Source organism: Aplidium turbinatum, chromosome 18 (genome assembly GCF_918807975.1).
Source record: "Aplidium turbinatum chromosome 18, kaAplTurb1.1, whole genome shotgun sequence".
In the NCBI taxonomy this organism is placed as follows: Eukaryota; Metazoa; Chordata; class Ascidiacea; order Aplousobranchia; family Polyclinidae; genus Aplidium; species Aplidium turbinatum.
This window is the reverse complement of record NC_137489.1, coordinates 19,763,199-19,786,183: the sequence shown is the minus strand read 5'-3', so window position 1 is coordinate 19,786,183 and position 22,985 is coordinate 19,763,199. Positions and strand designations below refer to the sequence as shown.

The following is a 22,985-nucleotide window of genomic DNA, read 5'->3' as shown; positions in this document are numbered from 1 at the left end:
CAGAGTATCCAGTTTAGGTGACTTTGTTCGTCCTAGAAAGACTCCCACAATTAACATTAATGCAACTTCTTTGATTGAATTGATCGATTGGTCAACAGAAGTCTATGAGCCTCCTTTAACTGTTATGCTACCATTGGAAGAAATCAAAAAGTTTGTTGATACGCCAATGAAAGTCCCTGAATGGCCTTGCCACGGCCAAGCTGTAGAAAGATGTGTAAAGATGGTGACAGAAGCTGCAAGCCGAGTTTACACCCACGAAAAGAGAGATAGCTTTGTTAGAGTTCAACAAGCGAGTCGACAAATTATGAGTAAAAATGAATCGAAACAGGATTTAGCTCAAATGACAATGCCTGCAACTTTTTAAAACTATTTTTGTATTTGTGAACAGCATTTCAGACAATTTTGCAAAGTGTAAATTGTTTCCTCTTATGTGCAAAGTTTGAAAAATATACACAACTTTGGCAAATATAGGTGGTTTAGGCATTTTTTCACTAAATTTTCAAGATTTCTTCTAAACAAACTTGTTTTTCTTACTTGAAAGAACAAAAATTGAACAAATAATTGTTGCTTATGTCAAAAAATATAATACAGAATAAAGTGACGAAGAATATTTTAAACTGGGAAAAAATCAACTTAAAATAAATTTTAAAAAAATGTTTTTTTGAGAATATTTTAATTTTTTGTTAATTTACCAAGCTAAACAACTAAAATTTATTGAAAAAATTGCATATTCTATCTTACTACAAGCATACACAAGTTTTTAGACCCCAGCATCTAAAAAAAAAATACAATAAAAAATTTATTGCTATATATAATTGACACGCCTTGCTTAGTAGGGAGATTGAAACAAGTATTCTGAGAAACAGAAATTTTGTGCTGAAGACAAGTTTCCTTTTTGAAATACTTTTTTTCAAAGTCTAAGACAAAGAATTGATACAGTTTAACCCATTGGTGTCTAACATATGGCACATCAGCGTGTTTGAGTGGGACACTTCTGGTTTAATATTATCCATCAGGTAGAAACAGATCTCTAAAAATATTGGGGAAATCACAGGTTTGGTTTCAAACAGCAAGGTGCAAGCATAAAAAATGCAAGTAAGGCTGTTCCAAACAAGAACAGTTAAAATTTAAAATATTTTATTTCAAAATTGTTTCTGTTGGTTTTCTTTAAATTAAGTTTCTTGGCAAAAAATATTTTTTCTAAACAAAAGGTTTGCGTGGTTCCTCACTGGAACTCGAGTCGGTTGTCGGCATGATGACGTCAAACTACAGTAAAGTCGACAGTCGACACTGGATGGCTTTGAGCCATTTCTAAATTATCAATTATCCAGCCTTACGAGTGTTTAAAAGAAAAATGTTTCAAAAATGTATTGAACAAAACTTTGTTTCAATTTCATTTCAAATTCTTTCTCTTTTTGAACTGCATTTCATGAAGTAATGTTATTTTCATAAAATTCGTTTGCTTTAGTTTTGTGTTGGATCCACTTCTTTGTGAAAATTTGTTTTAATTTCAACTCGTTCCATAAAGTTTTGTTTCAAACTCTCTCACTTTCCTGTTCCTTCCTTTGGTGTGAATTGACGGGTAACTACTTATGTTACATTGGTAGGTGCTCTTATGTCTATGGCAACAAACGTGGCATAAACTAAGTTGCAATAATCACTGATACGTAAAAATGGTAACTGAACAAGATCAGTTTTAAAGACAACTGTTTGAACTGTAGACACAGGTCCGGTCACCCATGCGTTCGTTGCCTGTAACGTATTCCATCCACTTGCCTCTGGTCAATGCAACCTGTCAATAAGCGCCATGTAGTGCTCCATCGATTGCACTCACTGAGATAGAACCGTTGTTTCTGTTGCTTATCCAATATATGATATATATATCCGACAGAATTAACATTATTATTTTCATAGTTTATTTCTTAACAAATGTAGTCTGTAGATACTAACGACCTGTTTTAGCCTGGTGCTGCGGGTTCACTGTGGCAGTAGCGGTTTGTCACCACCTTTCGAAACATACTTCCCTAGTCATGTGCAATGGCTCGCCTAAAACAAGTCGTTTGTATCTACACTTGTGTATTAAACAACGATCATGCTGCTGAAGTGATACTCAATCTAATATATTTTCATAGTTATTTGTAGTTACACTTGTGAGGTAGCAATGTAATGAATGTGAACTTTTTGAAGGGTTCGTCGTACGACTTCAATACACGGGTGAACGTAACGAAGGAGATCAAAAACGAACAACTATCACTTTCAGCCGTATCGCAAAGGTGACCTATCTTGTCATTAGATCGTCCAGTATAATAACTAGTTCAAAACGTTTGTCGTTTATTGTAAATAAAACAATCGAGAAATGTAAGTGCGGTTGGGTTTGAAGCAATGCCGAGCCTGGAGTCAAAGATCCCGTCGAATTTTGTATCTTGGTTGGCTTGCTTCCTCCAGTTTGATACATTCAAAGATTTTATCAATCGCGCCTGTTACCAACTTAACTTCGCATTAAAAAAATATGGAACTTTTGCAACTCTGAAAAGATGCGTCGGTTTGGCAATGTAGTGGCTGGAGGGGCAGTTTATGAGCGGCACTATTGTAGAAAGTATGTTGCTTTGTCAATATCACTTCCCGATGGTGCCGCTATGACTGAATTGGAATGTAGGACCTGTTGTAAAGGTTATGATATAGCTTGTTTTGCTGTGGTCATCGCCCTCTCAGTTATGCTATATTATGGTATCGATGCCGCACAGATATGGCGACCGACAGTTGGCCATTGTTGCATCACAAGAGGCCAGAGAGAGAGTGCTTCGAGGTCCTGGTATCACGCCACAGGTGAGTGCATTTCTCTAGTTTGTATGAAATAAACTTCACCCCGATATGTCAGTTGATGAACTGCAAAAATTAAGCAAGCTTAACAAAGACAGTTGAATAGTTGATCTCTGGCTGTGTAGGCTACATTCAGTTTGCAAGGGAAAGCTTGCAATCGTGGTAATGGGGCTCGCGTCACCGGTTCAAAGCGTCTTCAAGTGTGCAAAAGTGCAGGGATTGAGCTTTGAAAAAGGATTTTTCGTCCGAAAGCGTAGATGCCCACAATCCGCCTTGCTGTTGCACACCGTGGGATCACTGTGACCGGTTGGCACTGCTAGGCAAGCCCGTATTTTAGACAAACCTATTTTCACGCACAAGTTTTTCATTGTAACATAGCTGGTGATTTAACTAAAACGTTTGTGCCACAACGTGACTAATCTTCGCGCGCGATAACCTGAAGATGTGCGCACTTGATTGTCGCGGTTCTTAAAAGATAAACAATATAATAATATCAAAACACTATGCTGATTGACTGAACTTGTTAAATGTGGACTTGCACTTTTGTTCAGGATTTCTGTTTATTTAGACAATTGCGACATCTACCAGTTGTGTTCAGTCAATTCTGAGCAACAGATAACATCGCTACTGAGAAAATTACCCTGATTGTATTTTTTATTCATTTATTGAAATTGATGTCTTGCGCTTGTAGACCGTCCAGGGCTTGACGGAAATTGAATATTGCATTCTTGAGAGGATTGGAAGGTCACGGTGGCAGGGAGAGATTCAGACTTTTCTCAACAACTTTGTCTTCAAGTTAGTACTGTGTTGTGCCTGACTGCGAACTGTCAAGTAGGCTTACAACCACAACATTAAATTGTTTCGAGTGTCGAGATTTATTGCCATGTACGTTGTACAATGCACATTGGCCTCCAGAGTGAGATTGCTCAACTAATGACGCTATTCAATTGATCGGAGTAGTTTTAATGCCACGCACTATTGTTTATTGCAGTGAATTGAAAACCGCTCATATTCATTACATGATGAAGTCTTTGTTTCGTCGAGGGCTGGTATGCAAGCAATCGTATTCATACGTCAGGTGGGCTTCCTTCCAATGTATTTGCGATTGTTGCATTTGCCATTCATATTATAGATGTTTGCTCGGTGGCGTTAAGCGTGAACGTCGCTATCATTGCATCTGGACGGAAACACCTTGGCTTAGATTATGCTGTTGACAAAATCAGCCCAAAATGCAATATTATGAAAAGCATCATCAAGATTCGGGAAAGTTTCCTTTTCAAACTTGATGTTTTGTAAATAGTCTACTGCGCATTGATAAAACAGAGTTTTTTTAAACTATTTACAATGCTGAACATTTTTTAAAAAGCGCTAAAAATATATCAAAATGCCAACGTCAAAGCAGCCTGCTAAACACATTAAAAATGCTCTAACTTCTAAAATATCACTCGTTTATTTGAGTTCACAGTTCAAGCTGGAAACTGTGCAACTGTGATGGCTGTGTTGAGCTGAGCTGGAAAATGCAAAAGGAAAACTATTAAACAAAAATTAATTAGTGTTTCCTTTACTAATGGTGGATAGCGAAAGAAACATTTCATTGACCTCATCATCTTCCACAACAATAGGGAGGACAAAGGTGGCAAAGTCTACCAGCAGATCCTCGTACATCTCCCACACTTCAAGCGGAGCTGCCAATCTGTGTCCGATTCCAGGGTGGACATGGTTTGTGAAATCCTTCAGCAGAACGAAACCCGATCCATGCCATGCTCTGACTTGAAGCAAATCATTGTGAGTTATCACTCAGTGTCGCTTGAGGAACACCCATCAACACAGTATCATATTGCTTTTTGTGCTGAAGTGCCTCGCTAAGTTTTTAGACAGATAAAGCTGTTAAGTTCTTACATAGGCTTGTTTACACTTTTGAGTTATACAGATTTGCAAAAAGCTCTTAAATCTGCTTTTTGTGGTAAATGCCTCCTTAACCTGTTGATAATGGCCTTCGTGATGTGGTTGGTATGCGTTTCAGAGTTTAGAGTCTCGGATGTTTCGGAAGCTGACCGCTAAGATGGTGGCGGCGGGAAATGTTCGAATTGATGGCTTTGGTACTCTGAAGAATAACAAGTACACTCACAAGATGATAGTTCTACTCAAGGTATGGGCCTTCACTTTTTATACTCTCTTGTGTTCAGTAATAAGCGTACAAGGATTATCGGCTGGCTCCATATTAAGTTTGTTGAACCATCAACATCATGTTTTAGACTCCTGCTGAGAAACAAGAGGAAGAAGCACTTGAAGAAGACACAGAGGACAGCCTGGATGCGAGCGATGAAGTGATGGGGTTGGTTGCAGAACTCCCGATTGCCCTGCAAGGACACCGATACAGTTGAGGCAGCTTATTAAACTATGACCTAAAGAAAGACTTCGGGAAAACTTTGGAGCTTTCTAATCTTTAAAATAACTTACACAAGTCATCGTTTGTCCACTCGGTGGCTTGTGAACTGCTTTGTGAAATAATTTTTTTCTCCTATTTGGGTCCATGACGGCAGGGTATACCGTAAACAACAAACAACTGACACGAACATTCTTCGCAGTATACTCGACTGGAGAGAATGGATGTTCCCAGGCTCATCTTCTCCACAAACTGGCCGGCTATGGTTCCTTGGAGGCGCGTCATATTTGCAGGAAGGTGGAGAAAGCAAAAATAGTCAAGGTGGGCACTACTGGATGGGTACTACTGGGTTGGCACTACTGGGTGGGCACTACTGGATGGGATGGGCACTACTAGATGTGCACTATGATCTGGTGACATGGACGTAATAAAATTTGTTTCTGATTCATCCCTTGGTAATATCCTTCACATGATGAACATACTACCGTCTTAGTTTTTTTTTTTTTTTTTTTTTCAGATTAATTTGAATTCTTTGTTTTAGATTTTTGAAAAATTGCTTGAAGTTTCAAAATTTGCCGCTGTTTAGTATGTGTGCCTTTATAAAAAATGGTTGTAATATCTTAGTCGGTCGAATCTCGTTTAACAATGTTGAGTGACTGGCACAAAGTTGTCAACTCTGTTACTGGTTGCAGACGATAATGGTGGACCATGGTAGGCAGCGGACTCAGAAGTACATCGCTAAGAGTTTCGCAATAAACAGCTCCCACACAAAGCAGTTTCTTGCCGAGAAGAAAAAGATGAAAGAAATCATTGAAACTTCAGGTTTGGTTGGTTTGTTGTCTCGCATTCCTTCACCAGTAGATCAATTCAATATGCAGCTCCTACTTTGATCCAAGCATGCGCTTTTCATGCTGTGATCCGGTGAGTTGCCATGACTGTTTTGCTGAACTCCAGTCTCCATTTCCATGAAGCCTTTCTGATCATGCGGCGATTACTAGAAAGGTACAATGATGTCCTGACGAGGTCTTTCTTTTCTGCTGGTCACACACAGCTTTGATTGAATATAGGATCCGATGGTATAATGATGCAGGCTTTCATTTGTTGAGCAAGCAAACCATTGCGCCCATGTAGCAATCAAGCCATGCATCGTCTTGTATGTTGTTGCAGATATGTCAACCGCAAACGATTCAATGTCGGAAGATAGGGACGCCACAATGCCTCTCAACAATGACACATTGTCGCATCAGCCTGATCATGACTTGTACGTTCATTCGTTGGTTCATTTTGAATATATTGAAAGTAACTATTGTCCAAGTAACGTTAACATCCTGTTTCACCCTTTGTGGGATCTTTAGACGTTTCTTATTATTCTACTAAGGATGAATCAAGCTGTTGCAGTGATAATAGTTTTTATTCTAATCAAAAAATATAGAGCCCAGAATGTAGATACTAAACTCATGTTCAGCAAACAAGCGTTTCGAAAACTAAACTGTCTTCATCTTCAGTGCTATTAATAGCACCAAAGATGAACGATTTTAATTTTTGAAACGTTTGTTTGCTGAACATGAGTTTAGTATCTACATTCTGGGCTCTTTATTTCTTGATCAGATTTGCTATTCCTTTCGCTCCTAACTTTTTAATTTCATATTGAAATATTGTACTTCCAGTGGCGCACACGGGATGGTAAAGTGGAATCTCAGAACTAATTGTTCACTTTCTTTTCAGGGTTCCAGAGACGAACGATGAGCCCATCCAGGTGCCACCTAGCGAGACTGAGGTAAGTCTCATCCATCGGCCGCTTCCTTGCATATCGGCCCATGTAGTGCCGGCCGCCGCCTTTTGGAATGATCCCCCTGTGCGTCGTACACATGCGGCCGTTAGTGATTTCTTGAACCATATGCATACGAAGCCGAGCAACGTTATCAAGTTTAACATAATACTCAAGTCAGGGATATCCTGACTCAAGTTTATTACATTTACAGAAACACAATTAACTACGCAACAAATTAAATATCGAACGTTTTCGACATCACAAGATGTCCTCTTCCAAGATAACATATAACTACATCTGAACTTATTACAATTTAACTAACAGGGTGACACAAAAAAAACGTTCATCAGTAAAAATCGAATAACTTCCAAAATTTTATTTAGATCAACACAAAAATTCAGCTACAGTAGGTTAAGTATATGTAGCAGACATCTCCAAAGTTTCAAGTCTATACCACAAAAACTCTTTGTTTAACTGGCGCTCAAAAAATGTGCTCTAAATGAGCTCCCCGTTGCTGCAAGCACATTTGGATCCGGCGGGCAAAGTTCTCGATGACCCTCCCACATTCTTCCCTTGGGATTGCTTTTATTGTTGCTGTAATTGCTGCCTTTAGATCAGAAATAGTCTGGGGGTTGTTGCCATACACCCTATCCTTAAGGTAGCCCCCACAGATAAAAATCTGGGGCGTTCAAGTCCGGTGAATACGGCGACCACTCCGGGTCACACCTGCGGCTAATCAGTCGGTCAGGAAACGCTGCTGTAGCCATGCCAATGACTCGTTTGAGGTGTGGGAGGTGGCACCATCCTGCTGGAACCACTGGAGTCGACAAAGAGGGGTCGTCAGGGACCTCCAGTGGTTCCAGCAGGATGGTGCCACCCCCCCACACCTCAAACGAATCATTGGCATGGCTACAGCAGCGTTTTCCTGACCGACTGATCAGCCGCAGGTGTGACCCGGAGTGGTCGCCGTATTCACCGGACTTGAACGCCCCAGATTTTTATCTGTGGGGGCTACCTTAAGGATAGGGTGTATGGCAACAACCCCCAGACTATTCCTGATCTAAAAGCAGCAATTACAGCAACAATAAAAGCAATCCCAAGGGAAGAATGTGGGAGGGTCTTCGAGAACTTTGTCCGCCGGATCCAAATGTGCTTGCAGCAACGGGGAGCTCACTTAGAGCACATTTTTTGAGCGCCAGTTAAACAAAGAGTTTTTGTGGTATAGACTTGAAACTTTGGAGATGTCTGCTACATATACTTAACCTAATGTAGCTGAATTTTTGTGTTAATCTAAATAAAATGTTGGAAGTTATTCGATTTTTACTGATGAACGTTTTTTTTGTGTCACCCTGTACATCTGAATAAAATACAATAGTTTATTAATTTTATAAACAGGAAAAAACAATAACTGCACAGTACTTCTGACTAGCTCAAACTCAACGTTATAGGCTCTGGGAGAATCAAAGGTAACTGCATCAAAAGGTGTTGAACAAGGCAAGGTGCGAAAATACTAATTTTAAAATACAGATAGCAAGAAAGATGAGCCACAAGCATACAATTGTCTGTTCAAAGATGGATTATACATGAATTGTACGTTGCATGTTCTATGATCTTGGTTTGATACTCAGACCTGCCTCTGGACATGATCTTAAATTACTTTACAGAAACGTTGTTTTCGCATTCTGTACATGAGAAAATGTGATTTTTATTGTACTTTTCTGTATAGAATTCAAATTCAGGTGTTCCCCAGCTCTAGTCGATATATATCTTATAGACATACCGATGTATGTATTGTATTGACATACCGATGTATGTCAGGCTTGCATCACGCAAACAACTGAATTTATACACAACATTAGAACATAAAGCAAAGGGCGTAGGGCGTAGGCGACTTTAGCTGGAAATATCTGCCTACTTTGAACGTTCTATATACAGTAGGGTGTTTCATTTTTTCACCATTTTTGAAATTCAAAATGCCTGGGGTCCCATCTGGTGGTATTTGGGGAAAAAAGTTTATACCCCAAATTTTTTTTCAATTATGACGTCATATTGAGGTGGTCCACGAGGTTTGAAATTTTTGGGCCTCAAAATCTCGAAATTTGGCCGTATCTCCGGAACCGCTCATCATAGATCGACAAAATTAGTATCAAAATGCGCAGAAGGGTCGGTTTCCTATACCTGATGTAGAAAATATTAAGGTCTATCTGCTTCAGAAAAAAAGTTATTTTAAAAAATCTGATTTTCGGTCTATTTTCTCCTGATGAACAGAGATCAGGTGATCAAGATAAAAGTTTTTCTGTATTTTTCCACTCTTGAAAGCTGTTATTGCGTAATAATAGTTGGTGTTAAGGTTTCAGTACTGCGATTGTCTAGTCTTGCTACCTGGTTAAGCAAAGCCCCATCTTGCATTGCTCCGGACCCTTCTTGGCGCCGTCCACAAAAGAAATGACATGGGAAAGATCTGATATATATATTTCGTTTATGTGGAACATGCATTATATCATAGGGTATGAATATCATGACCAACTTCACCAATAAAATAATTGACCAGTCGAGTATTGACTCCGGACTTTTTTCCTGTGTTGAGAGCAGTCGTATCAGCCATGACTGAATATACTTGAGATAGGTGAACTCTGCAAGCCTACTGGATGATGGTGCCAAAAATCAGTTCTGCAGTGACCGACACATTTTTGGGAAAAGATTTAACAGCAAGCACACTTTCGTGTTTTATACCATTATTATCATCACCAAGTTGACCCAAGAAAACGTATCTATCTATTTTATCGACAACGCGCCAATCATAACATAACTGCATGGCAGAAGCTGAGTTGAGAAGGTTCTCACTTTCCATCAGAGATTTTTCTCTCGTTTTTTGTTGTTGGCGGTATACTGTCGAAGGTGGTGCAGCATTGCAGCTACTTGATCTTTTCCAAGAACCGACCTCATAAGATCTGACTGCTGGCGTACCGAAGTCATCCTACGATCAGCAAGTACACAACTTCTATCATTTATGGAAAAAGAATGTACTTTCTTGTACACTTTTCCTCAAACAGCTGGTTTCAGAGGCTTGTATTCCTTATCATCTTCCCAATTCATGTCACCATCAGAGTCGCTTTCGCTACTGTGTAGACATCTAACTACTTCATGTATTTTTCTCTGTTTCAAACATAGTAGTGCCGATGCTTTGGCAGATTGTATGCCAGAAGTGCTAGGTTTCTCTGTTTGCTAAGCACTGGAAGACCAGCTTTGTTCCATATGCCAACTACATCTTTCAGCAGTTCATCTTTTAAATCTTTGAAATGGGGTATTTTGTTCAAAAACTTAGGATTAGTTTCGGCTACTTTCTTCCTCAAGTAAAAATAGTGACTGACTATATCTGAATTAAGGGGAAGCACATTTCTCTCCAATTCCTTGAAGTTTTGCATCGACTTACTAATACCTGACCTTTATGCCATAATGACACTTAATCTAAAGCAGGTCAGCAGCATACCTCTTCTTCAACGGTTACATTAATATTATAATAGTAATACCTTCAAATTACCATTTCATCTCTTGCAAAACGAGCAAGGACTATTATTACGCAATAGCAGCTTCAAAGATGGAAAAATACAGAAAAACTTCTTACCTTGATCACCTGATCTCTGTTCATCAGGAGAAAATAGACCGAAAATCAGATTTTTTGAAATAACTTTTTTTCTGAAGCAGATAGACCTTAATATTCTCTACATCAGGTATAGGAAACCGACCCTTCTGCGCATTTTGATACTAATTTTGTCGATCTATGATGAGCGGTTCCGGAGATACGGCCAAATTTCGAGATTTTGAGGCCCAAAAATTTCAAACCTTGTGGACCACCTCAATATGACGTCATGATTGAAAAAAATTTGGGGTATAAACTTTTTACCCCAAATACCACCAGATGGGACCCCAGGCATTTTGAATTTCAAAAATGGTGAAAAAATGAAACACCCTAATATACAGGGTAAATGTCACAATCGAATTTCTTTTAACAATTTTAGCTAGATTTTTCGAAAATCTTACCGAATCTTTTCCCAAGAATGGTACATCAAAAAGTTGCTAAAATCGTCTTCTTCGGGTATAGGTATATCTTTCGGCTTTTTATCCAAAAAAGCTTTTAATATTTTATCAAAAAAATATGACGGGTATCCATTTAAATGTAGCATATTTTTTGACTTGTTAGTTTCTTTGTGGAACAATAAATTCGTCGAACAAAGCAAACGGGCACGAGATAAAAGAAATAAAATTAATCCAGATTTCCACTTATTTGGGTTGCATTGTAATTTAAAAGTAGGCCAGTGTTGGTGGGTTTTCGCCAGATCTGTGTGTCAAACGAATCATGATTTATTTTTACTTTACCATCTAAAAAGGCAATAGTGTTATCAGGGTTTTCAACCTTAAATTTGATGTTTTAATGTTGAGCATTTAAAAGGTTTAAACATTGGGAACAAGGCCGATCGTTGTCAAAAATCGCGAAAATGTCGTCAACATAACATACATAGATTTTAGGGTAAAAATCACGGAACACTTCAAACATCATTGATCACGTTGCTCGACTTCGAATGGCTATGGTTCAACAAGACAAACTCTCTACCGAAGCTCTAGTTATGCTTTCATTTGTTACGAACGTTCACTTCCAGTATCGTGATGCAGGCCTCGAAATTCACGACGGACATGTCCGGGCTGTTAGCCGTCCGGGGCTGCTTGCAATAACGTCATGCATTTGACGCCGTGCCACCTGAAACCTTCCGCATTTGACTTTATGCAGCACTACGGGGAATCCCCATGTATAGTTTACCTTCGTTGTTTCGATGAGTTCGTTTGTGCGCGCTGCTGGAGATGGTGTCGTTGACATGAAACACCGATCTTGTTTGTATTGTAGCAGACACCATCCAGCGGAACTCCAGTACAGGATTCCAACCACTCGGTAGCAGCAGAAGAAGAGGTAATGGCACAGTGACGTAATCGCTAATGAATTGTTAGTGAAGGATTTTCCACAAAGTACGTGACGTTTAACCTCATTGGTGAGGTGATAGGCTGAACGCAGCATGCAGTTGTTGCTACCAGTAGAGTTCGCTGGAACATGCGCTCACCGTCCAAGATATTCTTTTCTCTTGTAATAAAAAGATGTGGATTCATTCTGGAAAGTTTATCGGACTATCGCCGTGATTTTTTTTCTTTTCCAAGGATCATTTTGGGAAGCGGACAAAGTGGGAGTCCCACCAGACCACCAGGAAGATGAAGAGGACTAATGTGGTCCTCAGCTTTGTCAACGAGAACAAGATTGTAGAGGGATTCTTTGCTTTCCAGAAGCTCCTCCAGATGGAAGAGAAGGATGAGGGTGAGCATCTCCAACCCGTGGGCTGCATCATTATGCCCTCACCAAAAAGTTTATCTTAGGAAAAAAATAAGTTCCATTTGCAATATGCGATACATCAGCACGTTAAAAAGTGGGAAACTATCTGGAAGAGGTTTTGTGGTTCTCGATTTGTGACATTGTAGGACTGTAGGTGTTGTCGTCACCATTTCTTTCTCGCACAGGACTGACGACGAAGATCTGCAAGAAGACGGTGAAGCGGTTAATACAGAAGCTGAGCAACGATGGCTTAGTCAAGCATGTCGCTGTGCCGATCTCCACCAACGAAGGCTCTGTGGACGTGAGTGTAGCTTTGTTCTCACTGTGGTATTATCAAGAAGCCCTGCTGGCTCTATTCCATGTTCCTTTCTTAAATTTCTATTGTTTCTAATCCTAACACCACGTGACCTCGATTTGCAGGTTGACTTTGTGATGTCACTTGACTGCGAACCTCTCCGGTTCAAAACCGCCGTCGAACAGGCTCAGTTTAAGAAGTACTCCGAGGACACCAAGCGGATGGCTGACCAAGACATCATAGATATCTCCCAGGTAACTTTGCTTGACCCTCTCAATATTGAACATCTCGACTCAAGGTCTGCATAGAAGTATTTGATAGAGAGAACTACAGTCGTACTTTGGAAGAAATCTTTTGCATACTGTATGCCGATATGAATGAGTTATGAAATTGTGACACCACTAACAACGCATCGTAGGTTAGTTCTGTTTATTGATTGTCCAAATGTCTGTGCATCGATGTTGACCGATCTCTCATCGCGTCGTTACAGGGCGACGACTCATCTGTATCATTGTACAGTTCCATCAACATATCGGACGTTGTTAAGATTGAAGACTTGAAGCCAATCAACAGGTTGCAATATGGCTTCCAACCCAAGTTCCTCAGAACGCAGGTGGGTTTCAAGTTGATGTTGACCGATCCTGGCTGTGCCTGCTGGAAGGTTGTTGTTGGTTCAGCGCAATCTAACGTTTGTTTACTGTCGAGGTGGTGCATGAGTACCTGTGGTACCTGGCGTACGGGCATCCCTACAATGATGACAACAATTCCAGTCTGAGCCGACTCGATTACGATAAGGTGAAGGAGTATAGCAAGGAGCGATCCTGGAAGAGGTGAGTACAACCAATATCTTCCTTCACAACAACTGGTTAATGATCTCTCTTATCTGGATTTCTTTATAAAATAGTGTTAAAACATTGTCACTGATCTGTGTTTTCAAACCGTCGTTGCATTTCTTTGTTTTTTTATTGTTTGAGGAAGTCGTGATGAGCATTCATTAATCATGTGCTGGTGCCTAGTCTAAGCTGTGCAATCGTTCGCAATTTCAATGAATATTAAGTTCCTCCATTCTTGAACAAACCTAGCTCAATTAACGTCCATAGTGATGGGGCAAACCTAAACCTGTTATTGTTTGGAATTGTCTACTGGCTGCTTTCATGTCTTTGCTGTTTGTGTACTGTCGCATGTCATTTATTTTTATGGTTTGAATATGGACATTGGACAATCTTGTCTGATGGAAGTGAATAATAACAAACTGACAACCAAATTCATAATACTGTTTCTACTTACCTCCTCAGATACTTACCCCCGGCCCCATTCTACCCTGGTCATGGACCTGGGTGGTTGCAAGTGGGTGATGCGGCGGTCCTTCTCCCGTTGTGCATCCTCTGTCAGTACCACCAGTACCCCTACATGGTGAGTTGTCTACGGTAGATGTCATGTCTATAGATCCATTTTGTAACGAATATCGCTTTAAGTGTTTATCTTGTCAGTTGTCTGCCTCAGGCGCCGTCAAGACCATCGTTCCATCTTGTTCCTACGCGTTTCGACTTTCTTCTGCGGACGTTAAATCATTATAAAAATGGCGGATGTTGCTGTCTGTTACAGTCACATTCACGTTTTAATTTCCTCACAGATCGAAGGGCTGGAGAACTTCATGAACGATTCGACGCAGAAAAATACCCTCGTCCGCCACCTACCGATTAAAATGAAGAGCTTACTTCTCCACAAGAGGTGCGTTTCTGCATGTTCAAAAACTCATTCCCCGTCGGTCGGCAGATAGCATTTTACCGACTTGCACATTAATTAGCTTCTATGCTGTCCTTAATTCAAGCTGCTTGCACAAGAGATTGCAAGTCTCGAGCCATTGATTAATTGGGACAGCTGATTCTAAAGTGGCCCAAGTCAAGAAAAGTGGTTTTGCGATAATCGAGTTTAAAGGTTCATGTAATCATAAAAATTGTCACTGAAGGTTTGCAATCTTCATCTTGCATGTGAGAAACTTGAGTGAGCAAGATACTGTTTGTGATAATTGGTGTAACTGAGTGATGGCGTTATCGCGGTTTGTTACATAAAAGTCTGTATTATTATAAACTGTTTTGAGGCATTGTTTCAGCTTATTGTAGGCCAATTCGTTAACAAAGTAGAGACTAGAAAAATGCGCAGTATTACCTAGCAATCGATCAGAAGCTATCTAACTTAGTTCTATAGGTGTGGTGAAAATTGCAGTATCGTCAATGCAAGAATGATCGAGTGAACTTGGGCCATTCCTGCAATAATTCAATTTTTGTCCAGTAAACCAAGTTAGCTTGGTTTACTTTTGGAGACTTGTTAAAAAAGTTTTCATCTAAATGTTAATTTCGATAATTTCTTAATGGGATCAGTCATAGATTATTATGAGATCACTTTGTGAGCAGGAAGTACTTGTTCTCGTTGATCCAAGTCATAGAGACGCTCTGCTTCATGGGCTTAGTCACCTTCAACCAGCAGAAGAAAACAAACAATGTCCGCGCCCGCAAGGAGACAGTGAGTGATCTGCATTGAAACAAGGATAGCTCTAAAGTCTGCGTTGTTTTTCGACTTATGATCTTTCACTATAATTTCGTTATTAGACAGCGTATAATTTAGTGTATTAATCATAAGAAAACGCAACGATGAACTCCGCACGCAAGCCTGACACTGGTGTATCGTCAGTGCGTTCAGAACGGAGATGTTTTCTACTGTTACAATATTGCCACAAGAACATGTCACTACATGCATGTTCACTTGCCGCTCTGGATATTATGGTGTCTTAGTTATTCGACCGGATATTTGAACATTTTGTGCATTCTACCCAGTCAAAGAAGTAAAGGGTGAAGGAAATATCTGGTCACGCTCACGCCTGAGGTCTTGCTATTTAACCATCCACCGATTGTTTATCCAACACATGACTCGCGTTGTTCTTACCTCTTCATGTCGTCATTACAGGAAATGATCTACATCCACAGGAATGCATCCATCGTCGACACGAGGAAGTCAGAGAAGCAGTGAGTGGCTGGTTGAGCTTCATCTCATGCGACTTTATAAGCTTCCTATGGCTCGGATGCCGTGCTATGGACCTTCATAACTTCTAAGCCAACTTGATGGCCGGCAAACATTACATCTTAAACTTATTGTTCATTAACTCGTGTAAAATCGATCCTTCCCACCGGGATTGCCCAGTGTGGAATCGATTGGCTATCATGACGTATATGCATCGCACATTGCAACAACGGTCAATTTTTTTCTTGCATGTCTCAGTTTTCGGCATATCTTGACTACCCGACGCTTTCGTGCACCACCGGCTCGGGGGAGGAGAGGCCGCAAACAAATTCGCTTTACGTCACATGCGACGACGCTTTTTAAACAACTTTGTGGCCCCGTTATCACGTGTTAAGATGTCACGCTATGTTGGTACAATAGCGGCATTCTTTTGTCACAGTTACAACGAGATCACGCCGGGATTGGACTACGAGCGAATCCAGTTCAAGTTTGATCAGCTCAATGATATTGGGAAGTACTGGATGAAGTTGAAGGATGTTTGTCTCATGACGGCTCTGGGTGAGCTTGTCACGCTTCATTGCGTGACTATGACGTCGTATCAAGCAAGCTTTGTTGGAAAGCAATCAGGCGACTCGTCACCGCCTGCGCCATTTCGTAGCCTGTAGCTGACCGGAGACCCCATAGCCGCCGATACTTGAGGACTGTCTGCACTTAACTAGTTGTATTGGTGGTTCAAGTTAATTTGCCACTATAGTTGTTGATATCTTCAAGGTAACTAGTTTGCGATGGCTTGCGGCGTATATTTGTGTCGACATGCGCTCAACATTGAGTGGTGGGAAAGCGGTCACTCTGTGATGAAGGTCGTCCTCGCTACCCATACGTGGTCACTCTCGAGTCATTCCAACCAAGCTTTATGCCGTCACACAGCTTGTTGATCTACAGCAACATAACACCATACCTTGCTCGCCATGGTTCACTGACTTCTTGTGCAGGCGTCAAAGTGTGTGATGACGTGGACAGCGAACCTGGTCGAAGGCACTCAACAATGTTGAAGATTTTCATCAGTCATCACCTGGTCAGGTAAGTTGCCGTTAGTGGGAGCTGCCGACTTGACATGTTTTGCTTCTTCCACCGAAGTGCCGCTCGACACTACAATGAAATAATCTACTGACAGCGCGCACCCTCGTTTACCCCATTTCTTTCTCGAGATTTGAGATTTGTTTCTGTTCTTTGTACTTTCCACGACTAGCAATTGGAGTCCAACATTTATTTTCAGGGACGATCCAGAACCTAAAGATAACGGGGAAATTCCCGGCGATGGAAAGGGAGCGGGGGGGTTGGACTCGTCCCTGTTTTCTCATCTTTACAGGAACTGGGTGCGAACCCTGCGCGGAAGCAAGAACGTGAGTTGGTTAACATCTTGTAGCGCTGGTGGAACTAGTTTTCTGGTGGTCGCTTGTCATGGTTGGGAGACTGGTTTATAAAACATTTATAAACACCATTTATAAACACCAAGGGATGATAGTTCAATTCCCGACATGTGCAATTGATCGCGCTTTACACGGACAGGCATTCATCCAGCGGCACATAGTGAACAAAATAGTTTACAGCAAACATTTCAACTGGAATCAGATACTTCAAACCTTACACAAGCATACAATGCTGCCGGGGTTGATGATGTCATCAGTATTCATTGCTTGTGACGTCAACGAGGTGACGCTTGAGACCAAGTGGTCCTGGTTTGCATCCCGAAGAGTTGTGTTAAGTCTCGGGAACTTCAGTCTCTCAACCACATGATTGACCAAATTATCAATTCGGTGTTAATTAGAAATTTATTCACAATTCCTTGTGTTCCAGGTTGAGGTGAAAGCTTCACAAAACTTAGAACCTTCAATTCAAAGATTGAACCGGGTGAGTTTTTGAAAGTTACCTTTATAACTGGTCTTGGCGTAAATCTATCAAAACACACTCAAATGCAAATCGAATCAGTACTTTTATCTTTTCCAACTGTTTTTTAATGCGCTGGAAGCAACGAATATATACGATTGATACGACGCTGTATAGAAGGGATGTTATTAGGCTTGAAAACCGGTTAAATATAATGCCGCAATATAATTTTCAATGAAAAATGCGCTTTATAGATTTTATAGTCGACGATACGTTTATTTTATGTGCTATATTTGCCAGCGTCACTGCAACAAGACCTGCGCTTCTGGCACAGACGTTAGAGCTAATTGCATTCGTACTTACGCGCTGCAATCAATCAGCGTTCTGTACCACGTTTGTAATTTTACGTTCTCTGCGTTTCTTTGTATGGATGTAGGGTGTTGGGTTGCTTTGGTAGTTTGAAGTAAAATAAAAGTTAGTAAGTTATAGCTTGTGAAGAAGGGCGCGTTCTTCCTGGCTACCAGCACAAGGCAAACTACTCACTAGGTAGGCAAAATTAGCGGTGCGATACTGACGAGCCCAATCTTATGGGCGAAAGCTGCCGAGAAACCAAAAGTTCAACTTTGTTAACAATACTGTGCTCAACATATCGATAGTCCGTATGTCAGTGCTACCTAAACTTCTATTTCTATTAATATGTCTTTGAAATACAGCAATAGAAGCGGTCAAAATGATCTTTGCACTAACTATCTTTGGTCGCTAAGCGTTAACCGCGAGTCTGGTTGTTCCAGTGTTACTTTTATATGATCGAAAGTTTCTCGGGCTATTGTAGCAGCAGCAGCAGGTTTTCACAATTACAACCTTTTCAGCCTCCCCGTCGTCTTCCGAAGCTGGTTCCACTCGACATGAATCTGTCGGAGAACAGTGCCAAGAAAATAACCAAGAAGCCTGCGACCCCCTCCCCGGTTGGATCGGTCATTTTACCAGGTAAGCGGTCGACTCTTGTATGGAAGTTTCTCGGATAGAGATTTACGCAAGAGCTGAAAGAAAACTCACTTTTGCTGTTTTTAGATGAAAACGTTCAAGTTCAACAAAAGCCATGCTCCAAAAAGCGCTCTAAGACGTCAGAAGGTAATAACATATGTAAGATACTTCGTTGGTGGTATACTTACAGTAGTTAGTTGATACCATGGCCACCTAAAGATACGGCCTGATTTGTCACATTTTGCAGAAATTTCCCGGTTTTTTTAACTTTGGGCGAGCGTTAGATTTTACGCTTTCTTTTCTCTTTTTCCCAGATGACACAATAGGTTTTAACATCCTCACATGTTGAAAAACAAAGAAAATTTGATTTCGAAGATTTTAGTCAGACTGTTAATTTTTCAATAACAGTCTGATTTAGCGTTTTTCAACTTACTTTTTTTCATTTGCTGCTGCTTCCCCAAGGCAACAAAAAAGTTTTATGTCATTAGGAAACCGCAAAAAGTAAAAACATCTTAAAAAATATCAGTCAAGCACTAGCAGTAGCCGTTATCAAAATCTGCAAAATATGACAAATCAGGCCGCATCTCCAGGTGGCCATGTTGACACTTAGACGTATCTTACATGTATTGTGTACTGTACGTGTTGGTGGCGCATGTCTGGTTCAAGTCTTGTATCCTGCCCTGCGTTGTTGCAGCTGGCACATCTTCGTCAATGCAGTACGACCGAGTGTCATGCCACCCTGCCACAACAATGGCAACTTTACCATAGTATGTCGACTGCTTTCTGGTGGCCCTCACATGCGCTGACGTCATCCATGGTTGCTTAGTATCATAGAGTTTATTGTTCCAGTAAGAGCAGAGAACGGTCCGGTGAAGAGAGCAAAATTATCCGAGCCGAGAGTGGATAGTGATCTTCCTGAGATCGTTCATGTCAGTGATGAGAAAGATGACGTCACCGGCGGACAGGGTAGGCGATGTATGAATTGTTGCATTGTAACGTTACCGCTGATTGGCTGCACTACTCGATTGCGAGAGCAAACCTTTCAATTTCTTTCATGCTTGTTGATGCCCGTGTGATGTACCACTTTGTTTTATTATATTCATAGCAAGACATTTCGACGCGTATTTGCGCAAACTATCAATTGAAAAAACTATGGAGGCTAAACACAACAAACCACAATAGGAGGTGATGTTGCTGATAGTATGGCGCTTAAGAAATAGACCACATCATCAATGACTTCGCCAGCTTGTATCCACCGGTAGATGATGAGGACAAGCACTGACTGCCCCAGTAGCCTTCCACTGTGACGTGAGATATGACACTTTCTTTAGCTCAGGGAACACTGACACTTTCTGTAACTCAGGGAACACTTTCTGAAAAGTAGATTTCCAGCTCCAGAGTTTCAAATAAAACAAAAGTCGTCTTGTCACCACTCAATTTAGATTCCACAAAAGCTTCATTAGTTTTTGCCTATACTGTACTCAATTATCTCAAATTTTAAGCATCATATGGTTAAAGATTTGCAAAGCATTGTTGAATAAAGGTTGCAAACTTTCCATACCACATTTGAAATTGTACAGACAGTTATGCGATTCTATACTTTTTGCCTAACTTTCCCATCCACTTCGTGGATTTAGAGCATTTTTTCACTCCCATTTGCAAGAAATGTCATTAACACGATCATCTTGACCTTGCAGGCGGACCAGGAATTGATTATGACGTTATAATGGTGGACAACACTCAAAGGAACGATCAAGTGAAGGTACCGAGAATGTTTGCATTGTCGTCTGTGTTAGTCTGATCACTTAGCTAACTCTTGTATCTTCTGTTAGGGTGGGCGGGGCTTGAAACGAAAGAGCCAATCAAAGAAGCCTCTAAAGAAGAAGAAGCGGAATACCGTGGTAGTGGACAAGCCTCCCAAAGTAGGCGCTCACTTCATTCGTCCACGTGGTGCGATCCACTGCTGATTTCTTTACTGTATTTCTCTTGTGACGCAGAACAAGTATCATGATGTGGTCGACCTGGAAGCGATTCAGAACCGCAGGGGGAAGTACCGGGTGTCATTCAGCTCCACGGAGGATGAAATATTGCTCATGTGCAAGATCACATCCTCTCTTGTATCAAGAAAGGTTTGTCTAATGCTCACTGTCATCTCCAAGCAATGAGCCCTATGCGCTATAAAAGCCAGTTGGATGACTCACTGTTGATGATAGTTTACCAGTAAATTTTACTTGCACATTGAAGTGCAGTGGTCGAATTGGATGGAAGAAACAACGCAGCGAATGGTTGTGTTAGTTGAGAGCTTTTGTTACAAATGATAATTGCTTTAAAGTTACTCGATTGATGAAGTAGGGATGATGTTCAACAGGTCCGCATCAAAGGAAGACCAGACACACAGAACGCCGTCCCAGGCTCTGTCATCCGCAACATCCTCCACCGGACCTGTGAGGATTCAATCGACAAAACATCCTACTCCTGCTTAAGGAGGATCAGAGGAATCATGACCAACAAGAACGCACAGATTTGTCATGAGTGAGTTGCTCTTTGTTTTGTTTTGTTTTTCATATCTTTATCCTGCATTGCGGGAAAGCGGACTTGAGCGCTATGCATCGGTGCACGCCTTCCGACATACACCTGACCCACGCTGCAGCCGACGGCAATGTCTGTTTCCGGTTGTTTACTCTACTTATTACTGAAATTTGGTACTACCCATTACTCGAAATCGATCACTGGGTAGAGGCAATTATCGTAAAGTTTCTTGCCCAGAGAAACAACAGCAAGTGCGGGTGGCTGGAGTCGAACATGCAGGCTCTCGACTGCGAGCCCAACGCGCTAACCACTCGGCAACTGCTGCCGACAAAGTTCTGTAAATCTGTAAATCGTTTGATGAATCGTGGTTTTCGCTGACGGTTCTACATCATTCTATGGCCCACACTGAGTGCACACATTTGTCCTGGCCAGCCTGCCCAAGATCCCAATCGGTGTCTTCTGCATGGATGGAACATGACCGATATGCGTTCGAATCCCTCCTAGCCCTGGCGATGTTCAAGCGATGTTTTGACTTGAGACAGCCGAAGTTCAACCAGGACACCTCCATCTTGTTATTACTGTATTTGACGACTATTGTTATGATTATAGCCTGTGATTGCATACATCACCCCTTTTCCATTATTCTCATAATCTTATAACGTGATGCATTTTTTCAGTGTTTCCGTTGCTGAAATATTGGAAGATGTCGAGAGCATGAGAGAGATCTTCAAAGACGTTGATCATTCGGAAGCGGTGGAGGACGCGAGTGTAAGTTGTTCCGTGTTCACAAGTTGACTACTAACCTCGCGCCAACATATTGTTGCATCATTAACACACTTCCTGGTGACGGTGGTTACCTATCACAGGAATGTGTGGCTCCATATAGCGGTTGCTTCATTATCTTGCCTTACTTTTAGCTGATCGAGGAATTGTATCTGAAGATGTTGGAAAAGGTTCGAGAGAAGTTCACCAACGCATCCCGCTCCCCTGACATCATCATCCCTGACACTCTCCGTGAACTGAGTGACAAGTGAGTGCCGCCATTTTGTGTTGAATAATCACCGTTGTAGTCTGTTCTTGTAATGATGGATTCACATCCTTGCAGCTACCGCATCAAAGTCTTCACGTCGGCCAAGAACGTGCGTGCGTCACGCATTGTGCCGAAGATATCGACTCCTGGCGACGTGACACTGTGCGTGTTGGAGAACCTGATGTACGCAACCCTGTCACTGAACGAGGACGAGTTCAGCGCCTACCAGGTACGGCACCGATCCTTCATCCCCTTGTTGGCAGCACCCGATCATGGCTTCTACGCGTTATTTTTCGCTTGGGAGCGTTGCTTACCTTCCGCCTCGGGTTAGCGCTCGTCCATTGTCTCACTTAGAAAGTAACAGGCAACGCCAAGTGGAATTCGAACCCGCGTCATCTACTACGGAAACCGTTCTCGTCCTTCACAAATGAACGTAGTTCTTACTTGAGCCTGTGCTTGGTCCAGCCACAAAACGGTCACCAATGTCGATCAATGCTCGCTTAGTGGCTGTTGGAGTTATTCTCAGTAGTGACATCATGTGGTTTTCTTTCAGGCGTATAAAATCTTTGAGAATTATTCCGATGAGTTGATCGGTGAAGTTTGGAATCATGTGAAGAGCTCAGGTGCGTGGTTGTCGCTTTCTACGGTCTTGCTAACATACGTCATTTGTGCTGTTTGGACAGCTTAAAATTAAACCTCAACAAACCATGGTTTTCATGAATCCGTTTATTTTCAAAGGAATAATTTGCAAGAAGCCTGACAACCACTTGAGTCGGCAGCGCCATCTACCATTTGCCGTTCCAAGGTTCCACTTATCCAAGTCGCACTTTCAGTGAGTAACCAGTAGATGAAGACTTTTTTATCTGCTCTCTGTAATGGCAGTTCAGTTTG

The 22,985-nt window shown here is 41.3% G+C and overlaps 1 protein-coding gene across 2 annotated transcripts in view; it reads left to right on the top strand.

Moving 5' to 3' along the window:
• The window catches only part of LOC145787966 (general transcription factor 3C polypeptide 1-like), a 39,959-nt gene that overhangs the window by 10,675 nt on the left and 6,299 nt on the right, over positions 1 to 22,985 (top strand). The window contains exons 3-39 of one of the 2 annotated variants that reach the window (XM_082599805.1): positions 2,188 to 2,273; positions 2,745 to 2,826; positions 3,512 to 3,615; positions 3,812 to 3,898; positions 4,443 to 4,605; positions 4,844 to 4,969; positions 5,076 to 5,199; positions 5,409 to 5,527; positions 5,899 to 6,028; positions 6,374 to 6,467; positions 6,932 to 6,983; positions 11,881 to 11,940; positions 12,183 to 12,336; positions 12,537 to 12,652; positions 12,772 to 12,900; positions 13,137 to 13,259; positions 13,352 to 13,476; positions 13,942 to 14,059; positions 14,280 to 14,377; positions 15,061 to 15,169; positions 15,611 to 15,669; positions 16,104 to 16,222; positions 16,657 to 16,744; positions 16,941 to 17,067; positions 17,522 to 17,575; positions 18,421 to 18,538; positions 18,623 to 18,682; positions 19,385 to 19,501; positions 20,233 to 20,297; positions 20,368 to 20,457; positions 20,533 to 20,664; positions 20,904 to 21,067; positions 21,742 to 21,832; positions 21,982 to 22,094; positions 22,170 to 22,323; positions 22,648 to 22,717; positions 22,833 to 22,926. In XM_082599805.1, the coding sequence (XP_082455931.1) occupies positions 2,188 to 2,273; positions 2,745 to 2,826; positions 3,512 to 3,615; positions 3,812 to 3,898; positions 4,443 to 4,605; positions 4,844 to 4,969; positions 5,076 to 5,199; positions 5,409 to 5,527; positions 5,899 to 6,028; positions 6,374 to 6,467; positions 6,932 to 6,983; positions 11,881 to 11,940; positions 12,183 to 12,336; positions 12,537 to 12,652; positions 12,772 to 12,900; positions 13,137 to 13,259; positions 13,352 to 13,476; positions 13,942 to 14,059; positions 14,280 to 14,377; positions 15,061 to 15,169; positions 15,611 to 15,669; positions 16,104 to 16,222; positions 16,657 to 16,744; positions 16,941 to 17,067; positions 17,522 to 17,575; positions 18,421 to 18,538; positions 18,623 to 18,682; positions 19,385 to 19,501; positions 20,233 to 20,297; positions 20,368 to 20,457; positions 20,533 to 20,664; positions 20,904 to 21,067; positions 21,742 to 21,832; positions 21,982 to 22,094; positions 22,170 to 22,323; positions 22,648 to 22,717; positions 22,833 to 22,926 (3,914 nt within the window). Of the gene's footprint in view, positions 1 to 2,187; positions 2,274 to 2,744; positions 2,827 to 3,511; positions 3,616 to 3,811; positions 3,899 to 4,442; positions 4,606 to 4,843; positions 4,970 to 5,075; positions 5,200 to 5,408; positions 5,528 to 5,898; positions 6,029 to 6,373; positions 6,468 to 6,931; positions 6,984 to 11,877; positions 11,941 to 12,182; positions 12,337 to 12,536; positions 12,653 to 12,771; positions 12,901 to 13,136; positions 13,260 to 13,351; positions 13,477 to 13,941; positions 14,060 to 14,279; positions 14,378 to 15,060; positions 15,170 to 15,610; positions 15,670 to 16,103; positions 16,223 to 16,656; positions 16,745 to 16,940; positions 17,068 to 17,521; positions 17,576 to 18,420; positions 18,539 to 18,622; positions 18,683 to 19,384; positions 19,502 to 20,232; positions 20,298 to 20,367; positions 20,458 to 20,532; positions 20,665 to 20,903; positions 21,068 to 21,741; positions 21,833 to 21,981; positions 22,095 to 22,169; positions 22,324 to 22,647; positions 22,718 to 22,832; positions 22,927 to 22,985 lie in introns of both variants that reach the window. The other variant, XM_082599804.1, reaches the window with a different exon arrangement.